Below are 11,283 nucleotides of genomic sequence, written 5' to 3'. Positions count from 1 at the left end.
CGTGCTGCCTGCCCGATTATTATTCTTATACACGTCATTAAATTGCTTACATATCTGCTACTCTATTTCCCACTGACTCTTTGGGGGCCTCTAATACACTCCCAGTAATGTGGCTACCCCCTTTGTATTCCCAAGTTCTAACCATAAAGCCTCATTTGAAGACCCTTCCAAGATATAATCTCTCCGCATTGCAGTAATTGATTCCTTAATTAATAGTGCATCACCACCTCTCTTTTTAAACCCGCCTCTGTCTCGCATAAAGTTCCTATACCCCAGAATGTTAAGTTGCCAGTCCTGTGCCCTTGACCATGCCTCTACGGGATTGAACCTGGGACCTCGGCGCCGTGAGGCAGCAGGGCTAACCCACTGCGCCACCGTGCTGCCAGGAGTGTAGTATTAACAATGTCACAATTCCATGTGTCAATCCATGCCCTTAATGTCGGTCTTCCTTCTAGCATTAAAGTAAGGACCTTGCAGCCTTGTCGTACTCTCTTGACATTCAACACAACTGAACTCACTCTCTGACTTGCTTTCTTTGCTATAACATGATGTGTCTCTATTTTACTAACACTCTGCGCCCCCTCCCCCTGCCAAACTAGTTTAAACTCCTCCCAACAGCACTAGCAAACCTACCTTAAAGGATGTTGATCCCAATGTGGTCCAGGAGCAGACTGTTCCTCTTGTACATGTCCCATCTTCAACAGAAACAGTCCCAGTGATCCAAGAATCTGAAACCCATCCTCCTGCACCAATTGAGACACAAATTCATCAACCCCATTTTCCTATTTCCATACTCGCGAGCACGTGGCCCCAGGACTAATCCAGAGATTACAACTTTAGAGATCCTGCTTTTTAGTCTACTGCCTAGCTCCCTGAATTCTTGATGCAGGACCTCATCCTGTAAACCACCTATATTGTTGGTACCAACATGCAGCACGACCTCTTGACTTTCCCTTTTAGGATGCCTTGCAGTCGTTCAGTGATAAAATAAATTAAAATTTATTTGCAGAACACAATTTGTAGCAATTGTTAATATGTAAAAGTGTAATTTCCAGTAGAACATGCAGCAAAGTAGCAGACAAAGCTTAAATTAGTGAAAGCATTATTCCCGGCAAAATTAACTCAATCTGTTTTATATTGAAGTGCATCAGACATCAGAAATATACAAAATATTACACGGAGAAAAGTTTAACACATTCAGGGAAAGAAAATCCAGTGAACCAAGTATATAAAGAAGAATCTCAACCAGAAGCATACAATTGTGTTTTTCACAAGCATACACTTCTTCCTTTGTGTGTCAGAACAGCAGACCCTTATGCCTTGTTCTTGCAAAGGTGTGGTATGATTGTCCAGTTTGACGTTGACAAGGTGCAAGTGAGAGTTGCACAACATTTTATTTCTAGCAGTATAATGGGCCACATAATTAAATTCATACGTCTATATTCTACAGCATCAATACAGGTATTGCAATTTATGTTATCCAACAAAGGCACATGGAGCCATAAAAATAGCTTTGAAGTACAAATACAATATCATGGCACTGCAAACCTGAAAAATATATTTTTTTTTTTTTCGAACTTCAGCCACCATAATCAATGGTATTGACCATAACTGAGTGAGGGATACATTGGTAGTATCAGACCAGGAACCAATTAAAAACATTTTGGGGGGGGGGGGGGGGAAAAGAGAGAGGGAGGATTAAAGAAAGGAGAAAACAGGGCAGGAATGCAGTTAATATTTGGAAATGAAGGTTAATGGCAACCTGTGTTACTATTCTTGACAGAGTTTGTAATAAAAGTAGTGGATGACCTGCAGAGCAAAATATCAAAAATTTTGATTATATTTCTAGTATTCGACTTAAGTGTCAATTTGGTCAATCTTAATGCAAGCCCTTTCATTTGGACAGTACGGGAAAATATTCAGCTTTGAGTTTCAGAAAAGATATTGGCATATAGAACTTTACTGATGCAGTAGAGCTAAACCAGCTAGCATTGGTACTAATCCTGCTGAATTCATCTCAGGAAGCATTTGAAGAGCACCTCTGTAGTAGTAGCGAATGGCAAGTGTCACAGACCCGCACAGGCTTAGGATAAGAAGGAAGTGCCAACTCATTACTGGAACAGTTGTTGCAGAAGATGTCACCACAGTTTCTACAGTGATGCTGGCCATAGGGAAAGACAGGATAAAAAAAGGATTAGAATGAGGTACATTTTATGTTAACATGTTCAAACAGTTTCTCTTTCCTCTATTTCTCAGCAGTTTGTGTTGGGATACCTTTCCTTATCATGTCATAATTGCATTCCAGGTATTTAAAAGTTTTGGAAGAATATTTCAGTGTTATAGACGGATTTGTCCTCATCCATCATTCAGACATGTACATTGTATACAGTTAATGGAACAGTTTTAGGGCAGAAGCCTTGATGGCACATTTGGCTGTGCAGAAAATCTAGGTTGGCACTTCAGTGGGAACATAATGTTGCAACATCTGCTGTTGGGCAATTGCTCGGGTCTATAATTAAGAATAAAGAGAGAGAGAGTCAGCATGTAAAAGTTTGGTCATGCCTGACAAATCTGATCAAGTTTTTGAAGAGGTAGGTAGTAAACAACATCTCTGAATGTTATTTATATGAACTTTCTGAAGGCATGTGATAAACTCTCTCAGAAGAGATTGTTAACCAAATGTGATGCTCATGGGGATGAAGACAAATTAATGATCTGGTTAGGAAATTGGTTGAGTGGCAGGAGACAGAGTAGGGTTCATGGCAGGGACTCCAACTGCCAGGAAGTGACTGGTGATGTTCTGAAACACTGCAAAGGGGCCTCCAGTGTTCACTGTATCTATCAAGATAGTGTATAGAAAGGCAAATTAGTAGAATCAATCTTGAGAGAAAGGAATAACTGTCATGTACAAAGGCATGGATTAGTCAAGAATGGTCAGCATGGATTTGTTAAAGGAAGGTCTTGCCTGACAAATTTGATTGAATTCTTTGAGGAATGTGACAAGTGCAATGGGTGTTGTGTACAAGGACTTAGCAAGGTATTTGACAAGGTACCCGATAAAGCCCATGGGATACAGGGTAATGTGGCAAACTGGATAAAACATTGGCTCAGCAACAGGAAACGAAGGGTCGATGGATGCCCTTGCAAATGGAAAATTATTTCAAGTGGTATTTCACAGGACTCTATGTTGGGACCCTTACTGTTTAAGCTATACATTAACAATGCCACAACTGGAGTAGTGTGCGCAGTTCTGGTCACATTACAGGAAGGACACAATTGCTGCGGCGAAAGAGAAAATGCTGGAAAATCTTAGCAGGTCTGGCAGCATCTGTAGGGAGAGAAAAGAGATAACGTTTCAAGTCCGATGACTCTTTGTCAAAGCTAACAGACCGAGAAAGTGGGAAATATTTATGCTGTGGAGTGAGAATGAAAGATGAGTCATAGCCACAGAAATTCAGGGAAACCAGGTGCTAATGGCCACAGAAACCAAGGGGATAGAGTGCTAATGGCAGTCCCCAGAGAGAACAAAAGATGTAAAGGTCAAACAGCAGGGAAACTATCAGAGGATTAACTGTAGATGTGGGGGAGGGGAAGGGGGAAGCAAAGAGGAGAAAGGTGGATAAGATTGGAGGGGGGGGGGAATTAAATATATATTAAGAAAGAAAGAAATGGTAAAAGACAGTTAAAATGAAATAGGATGAAAACAAATGGGTTGAGGTGGGGTAGAGCTGATCATCTGAAGTTATTGAATTCGATGTTCAGGCCGGAAGGCTGTAGCGTGCCTAACCGGAAGATGAGATGTTGTTCCTCCAGTTTGTGTTGAGCTTCACTGGAACATTGCAGCAGGCCAAGAACAGACATGTGGGCATGGGAGCAGGGTCTTTTGTTAAAATGGCAAGCAACAGGAAGGTCAGGGTCCTGAATGCACACAGACCGAAGATGCTCAGCAAAGCGATCACCCAGTCTGCATTTGGTCTCTCCGATATAGAGGAGACCACATTGGGAGCAACGAATGCAGTAGACCAAATTGGAAGAGATGCAAGTGAAACGCTACTTAACCTGGAATGAGTGTTTTGGGCCTGGGATGTTATGCATGGAAGAGGTAAAGGGGCAGGTGTTACACCTTCTGTGATTGCATGGGTAGGTGCCATGGGTGATGGGAGAGGTACTGGGTATGGTGAAGGAGTGGACTAGGTTGTCTCGGAGGGAACGGTCTCTGCGAAATGCTGACAGAGGGAGTGATGGGAAGGTGTGTTTGTGGTGGCATCACACTGGAGTTGGCAAAAATAGCGGAGGATTATGCTTTGCATAGAGGCTGGTGGGATGAAATGTGAGAACGAGGGGGACTCTATCCTTGTTCTGGGAGGGAGTGGAGGGGGCGAGGGTAGTGCTGCGTGAGATGGACCACGCACTGTTGAGGGTCCTGTCCACAACTGTAGGTGGGAAATCACGGTTGAGGAAGAAGGAACACATTTTCGAAGCACCATTTTGGAAAGTGGCATCATCGGAACAAATGCGACGGAGGCGAAGGAGTTGAGAGAAAGGGATGGAGTCCTTACAGGGTGTAGGGTGCGAAGAGCTGTAGTCCAGATAGCTGTGGGAGTCAGTGGGCTTGTAGTGGATAGTCTATTGCCGGAAATGGAGACGGAAAGATCAAGGAAGGGAAGTGATGGAGGGGTGGAAACTGGAAGCGAAGTTGATGAATTTTTCCAGGTCCGGGCGAGAGCATGACACGGCACCAAAATAGTCACCAATATATCGGTAAAGGAGTTGTGGGAGGGGGCTCGGATAGGCCTCGAAGAAATGTTCCACATACCCCATAAAAAGGCAAGCGTAGCTAGGACCCATGCAGGTACCCATGGGAGTACAGAGGAGGTTTGCAAGGATGTTTCCAAGGCTAGAAAAGTGTTGCTATGAGTAGAGATTGGAGAGGTCGGGGTTATTTTCCTTGGAGCAAAGAAGACTGAGGGGTGACTTGATTGAGGTGTACAAAATTATGAGGGGAAGAGATAGAGTGGACAGGATAAAATTGTTTCCCTTGGAGGAGAATTCTAGAACCAAATGACATAGATTTGAGATATGTGGCAGGAGGTGGAGAGGGCACATGAGGAAGAACATTGTTCTTTTTTTTTTTTAAGCGGAATGGTAGTGGGAACCTGGAATTCGCTGCTGAGTTGGTGGTGGAGGCAGACACCCTAAACACTTTAAAAAAAAAAAAGTACCTGGATTTGCGCCTTAAGTAGTGTAAGGTACAGGACTATAGGCCGGGTGCAGGAAGGTGGGATTAGAAAGGACATCTAGGTGTCCTCGGGCTGGCATGGACAAGATGAGCCGAACTGCCTCCTCCTGTGATGTAACTATTCTATGGCTCTATGTATCTGCTTTGGGGAGGTTGCGGCATAGATTTATCAGAATACCTGGATTCCCAGGATTCATAGAATCATGGAATCTACAGTGCAGAAGAGGCCATTCGTGCCTCCTCCTGTGCTGTAACTATTCTATGGCTCTATGTATCTGCTCTGGGGAGGTTGCGGCATAGATTTATCAGAATACCTGGATTCCCAGGATTCATAGAATCATGGAATCTACAGTGCAGAAGAGGCCATTCGGCTCATCGAGTCTCCACCGGCCCTTGGAACGAGCACCCTACTTAAGCCCACACCTCCACCCTATCTCAGTAACCCCACCTAACCTTTTTGGACACTAAGGGCAATTTATTATGGCCAATCCACCTAACCTGCACATCTTTGGACTGTGGGAGGAAACCGGAGCACCCTTAGGAAACCCATGCAGACACGGGGAGAACATGCACACTCCACAGACAGTGACCCAAGCCAGGAACTGAACCTGGGACTAACGAGCTGTGAAGCAGCAGTGCTAACCACTGTGCTTCCGTGGCAAAATTAGATTATACAAACTGGGGTTATAATCCATGGAATTTAAAAGGTTAAAAGTGATTTGAGCAAGGTTTCCAAGGCAGATGCAAATTTTTGCCAGTTGAGGAGTCTGGGATCAGATGTAGAGTCAAAAAATTAGAACCAGACCTTTTTGGGGTGAAATTAGGAAACACTGCTACATTAAAAAAGGTGGTAGAAGTTTAGAACTCTCTTCATCAGATGTCATGGATGCTGATAGATTTTGTTAACCAAAGGCATAACAGGGTATGGCGCAACTGCAAATATTACGGAGTTAGGTCATAGTTTAATTACAATTGTATTGAATGATCGCACAGGCTTGTCCTTATAGTCCTGTCCATAGCCAGAAATATCAGTACATCAGATAACACTATTCCTTTACAGATGCATCCAACTTTCAAATGACTCTTCAAAACAGAACGCTCTTCAATGATGATTCTGAAACCATCTCATTTGACCAAATAGCTTTATACAAAAAGAACATTTTCTCTAGTTTTAGTTACGATGGGAATGTCTATATTTGACAAGTATTGCAAATTACATTCATTACTTAATTTCTGGAGACACAGAATCAAAGAAACAGCGAAGTCATTATGTAATACCCCCAGGCATCTTATGGAGATCATTTTTATGGAATATAATTGGGAGAGATTCAGAATTTGCTTGCTAACCAATTGCTCAGCACTACAGTATAGGCACACCAGTTCTTCATCTAGCACGGTATTGATTGCCGGACATTACTGTTTCTTCCAATTGCTCAAAATTAGAGTAACAGTTACTGGGTTGTCTTGATATTTTCCAGGATTTTAAATTGTTAATTAAACAGCGAGTCTTGCTGGTTGGATCTCCCTCAAAAGTGATCAATTTAAAACAACCATGAGCAACACTGATTGGTCTTTGAACAGCAGAGTAAAGATTTCTTTTCACCAGCTAACCAACAAAACAGGACGCTAACAGGGCCACGTTTCAGTCCAAGTTGAGTAGCCTGGGAAAATTAGATTGAAGAAATGTTTCTTATTTTTTCTGCTCTTCCCACCAAAGAGAATGGCAGGTGGGGAGGGAGTCATTTTAGAGACTTAGAGACTAGATAATAGAAAAAAATGCATTTTTGTGGAAGACATGTTAAGGGTTTCAGAATCTGGATAAATTACAATGGGATTGATCAAGAAAAATACAACAGATGAAGGCATGAAGAAAGAAAAAAAGGCAAGATAGATCTGCCAATTGTGTAGTGAAGAGGACAGAGAAATAATACTCCTAATGCAGTGGTCCAAGAATATAGCTCACCACCACTTCTCAAGGGCAATTGGAGATGGACACTAAATGCTGGCCTAGCCAGCGGTGCCCACATCCTGTTAATGAATAAAACATTCAAGAGTGAAGGTCAGTAGTAGGGATATAAAGCTGAAGTATGTGACGCAACATTCCCTTTAAAGAAATGCAGTTCTTAAAAGTGGCAATGTTATATTTTGAAGCCACTTTGGCCCTGGGGAAAAAAAAAAAATTAGTTAAATTGAGTGAAAAAGTCATTAAGTATTTGAGCAATACCTTTCTTCTTGAGATTGAAAATTCTTTCTCGCATTGTTTGCAGGACGTTGCTTCATCATCCTTCAGCCAGGCACTTCCCTTAAATAAAAGCAGTTTTTACATGAGAGTTCAGCAAGAACCAAGCGATGAGAACTAATTTAGCATTACATTACCTATAGTTAATTTGGTATTTTAATTCAGTTGTTCTTTATTGATGCAAATTAAGTTACATAAAAGGGTACACGGTCACTTCAATGAAATCGACCTCCACAAATGAGACAAGTTAAAGTGCATGTCTTCTAAAAGCAACCATGATATAGAGGCTACATGAAAAAAGACGCACACTTGAGCCATCCTAACATTCACCATGAAATGAAAATGAAATGAAATGAAAATCGCTTATTGTCACAAGTAGGCTTCAAATGAAGTTACTGTGAAAAGCCCCTAGACGCCACAATTCGGCGCCTGTTCGGGGAGGCTGGTACGGGAATTGAACTGTGCTGCTGGCCTGCCTGGGTCTGCTTTCAAAGCCAGCTCTTTAGCCCTGTGCTAAACCAGCCACAACCAGCTGATGTTTCCAGCTCTAATGAATTGCAGGTTTCAAAACATTGCCAGAATGAATACCTTTAATGCTTTATTGACCTCTTTAATGTCCTCCATTTTCAATTTTGATCTGGAAAAAAAGTTAAATATCATTATTCTTGCTGATTTAGCTACCTTAACAGGATTTAACGTAAGTACTTAAAATTCCTCACAGAAAAGCCTCAACAATGAAGTCCAGATCTATACCAAGACATCAAACTTTCCTTAATATTTTAATTTCGACTTCTGGTGGCAGCATGTAGGTGGAGGTCGCATGTTGGGTGGGTCCTGTTAAAGTTTCTGTTTTTTGCTCTTTAATGCCCAGTTTCAGGGGTAGTTTGTGGGTGAGTTGGTGTGGGAAATTATAAGGAAGACGAGGAACATCAATGTCCCAGATGAAAGGTGCTGGAAAGGGGCGAGTGAAGGTCCGCTGGCAAGTGAGGTTGAGAGTCCTGCAGGAAGAAAGATGGCGGGGACTAGATCATCGGGTGGAGCCACTCCCCTCACAGTGGAAACGTACTGACGTGAGAAGCTGTTTGCCAATCATTTGGAGGTGCTTTGGAGGGAAGTGATGGCTATGCTGAAAGAGTGGATAGAGGAGGCGATTGCCCCGGTAAAGGTGGTCGAGATGCAAGGAGAGAAGTTGAAGGGGATGGAGGAGGCATTGTCACAACAAAGTGATCTGTTCACCTCGATGGGCGAGGAGCTGAGGAGGGTGGTGGAGGTCAACAAAGGGCTCAGAGCCAAGGTGGAGGACCTGGATAACAGGTTGAGGAGCCAAAACTTGTGAATTGTGGGCCTGCCCAAAAGGGTGGAGGGCCCGAGGCCGACCGAGTACTTTGCAAAGGTGTTTGCGGAGTTGATGGGAGAGGGGAAAGAATCCTCTTGCTACGAGTTGGACAGGGCATATTGGTCGCTCAAGTCGATGCCTAAAGTGAGTGAGCCACTAAGGGCAGTTATAGTCTGTGTTCACAGCTACCACGGGAAGGTTTTGGAGCTGGACGAAGCAGCGATGAGATGTGAAGCGAGGTGTTTTTTTTTTTTTTTTTAAATAATTTTTATTAGGATTTTCACAAAATAACAACAGAATGAAAAAGAAACCCAATAGAATTAAATACAGAACAAAGTAAAACAACCCCCGGTGTCCCCCTCTCCCCTAAACATAAATAATAAATTAACACCCCGAGTTAACAGAAAGCAAACATAGCAAATATATACACTCCCTCAGATCCCCCAGGGTAAATAAATACAAATAAAATAGAACCCCCCCCCCCCCCACCCCCCCCCCCCCGGGATGCTGCTGCTGACCATGGACTTCCTGGCAGAGCGGTAGACAAAGAACGGTTGCCACCGCCTAAAGAACCCTTGTACTGATCCCCTTAAGGCGAATTTCACCCTCTCCAATTTAATGAACCCTGCCATATCGTTGCTCCTGGATTCCACGTTTGGGGGCCTCGCATCCCTCCACTGAAGAAGAATCCTTCGCCGGGCTACCAGGGACGCAAAGGCCCGAATACCGGCCTCTTTCGCCTCCAGCACTCCCGGCTCCCTTGCAACCCCAAATATTGCGAGCCCCCAGCCCGGTTTGACCCTGGATCCTACCACCCTCTACACCGTCCTTGCTACGCCCTTCCAAAATTCCTCCAGCGCTGGGCATGCCCAAAACATATGGGTGTGATTTGTCCGCTCCCCCAAAGAACCGGCTCATCCTTGTCCCGGTCATGTGTGCCCTCTGCAGTACCTTAAACTGTATGAGGCTGAGCCTCGCACACGAAGAGGAAGAGTTCACCCTCCCTAGGGCATCTGCCAACGTCCCTTCTTCGATCTCCTCTCCCAACTCCTCCTCACACTTACCTTTCAACTCCACCATCGAGGCCTCCTCCTCCTCTCGGCAAGTTTCCGAGATCCTTCCCACTCCGAGAGCACCCTGTCCTGTACTGTGCGTGGCAGCAGTCGCGGGAATTCCACCACTTGCCGCGTGGCAAACGCCCTTACTTGTAAATATCTGAAGGTGTTCCCCAGGGGAGCCCATCCTTCTCCTCCAGTTCATCCCGGCCCGCGAACTTCCCGTCCACAAACAGGTCCCCCAACCTTCTTATCCCTGCCCTGTGCCACCCCAAAAACCCTCCATCTATTCTCCCTGGGACAAACTGGTGGTTCCCCCGTATTGGGGTCCACACCGAGGCCCCAACTTCCCCTGTGCCGCTTACAATGCCCCCAGATTTTGAGGGTAGCCGCTACGACCGGGCTCGTGGTATACCTCATTGGAGGGAGCGGCAGCGGCGCCGTTGCCAGCGCCTCCAGACTTGTACCTTCACAAGACGCCGTCTCCAGCCTCTTCCATGCAGCCCCCTCCCCCTCCATCACCCACTTGCGTACCATCGTCGCATTGGTGGCCCAGTAGTACCCAGAGGTTGGGCAGTGCCAGCCCCCGCCATCCCTACTCCGCTCCAGGAACACCCTTCTCACCCTCGGAGTCCCTCGCGCCCACACAAACCCCGTTATGCTCCTGTTGACCCGCCTAAAGAAGGCCTTCGGGATAAACATGGGGAAGCACTGGAACAGGAACAAAAACCTTGGGAGCACAGTCATCTTAACTGACTGCACCCTACCCGCCAGGGACAGCGGCAACGCGTCCCACCTCTTGAACTCCTCCTCCATTTGCTCCACCAGCCTCGTGAAATTAAGTCTATGCAGGGCCCCCCAGCTCCTGGCCACCTGGACCCCCAAATACCTGAAGCTCCTCTCCGCCCTTTTTAGTGGCAGCTCGCCAATCCCCTTCTCCTGGTCCCCTGGGTGAACCACGAACAACTCGCTCTTCCCCATGTTGAGCTTGTACCCCGAGAAATCCCCGAACTCCGACGATCCTCATTACTTCCGGCATTCCCCCCACCGGGTCCGCCACATATAGCAGCAAGTCGTCCGCATAGAGCGACACCCTATGCTCCTCCCCGCCCCGCACCAGTCCCCTCCAGTTCCTCGACTCCCTCAGTGCCATAGCCAAGGGTTCAATCGCTAGTGCGAAGAGCAGGGGGGACCCCTGCCTCGTCCCTCGATGCAACCGAAAGTACTCAGACCTCCTCTTATTCGTGGCCACACTCGCCATCGGGACCTCGTACAACAAGCTAACCCACCTGACAAACCCCTCCCCAAACCCACCAAGATCGCCGCCTCCCGATTTTTGGCATCCAACCCAGAGTGAAACACCTGACCAACCCACCCCTTCCTCAATCTTACCTGGTCTGCCACCTTCTCAGGC

At 45.6% G+C, this 11,283-nt stretch overlaps 1 protein-coding gene across 1 annotated transcript in view; it reads right to left on the bottom strand.

Moving 5' to 3' along the window:
* Positions 1-1,117: 1,117 nt before the first annotated feature.
* LOC140426948 (RUN and FYVE domain-containing protein 1-like) overlaps positions 1,118-11,283 on the bottom strand; it is a 104,206-nt gene continuing 94,040 nt past the window's right edge. Inside the window, exons 16-18 of the mRNA XM_072512253.1 lie at positions 8,067-8,115; positions 7,464-7,541; positions 1,118-2,161 (exon numbers count right to left, since the gene is read on the bottom strand). Coding sequence (XP_072368354.1) covers positions 2,018-2,161; positions 7,464-7,541; positions 8,067-8,115 — 271 coding nt within the window. The 3' untranslated portion in view covers positions 1,118-2,017. The remainder of the gene's footprint in view (positions 2,162-7,463; positions 7,542-8,066; positions 8,116-11,283) is intronic.

Source organism: Scyliorhinus torazame, chromosome 7 (assembly GCF_047496885.1).
Source record: "Scyliorhinus torazame isolate Kashiwa2021f chromosome 7, sScyTor2.1, whole genome shotgun sequence".
NCBI classification, from domain to species: domain Eukaryota; kingdom Metazoa; phylum Chordata; class Chondrichthyes; order Carcharhiniformes; family Scyliorhinidae; genus Scyliorhinus; species Scyliorhinus torazame.
Note: the sequence above shows the minus strand (reverse complement) of the source record. Positions and strands in the feature narration are given on the sequence as shown.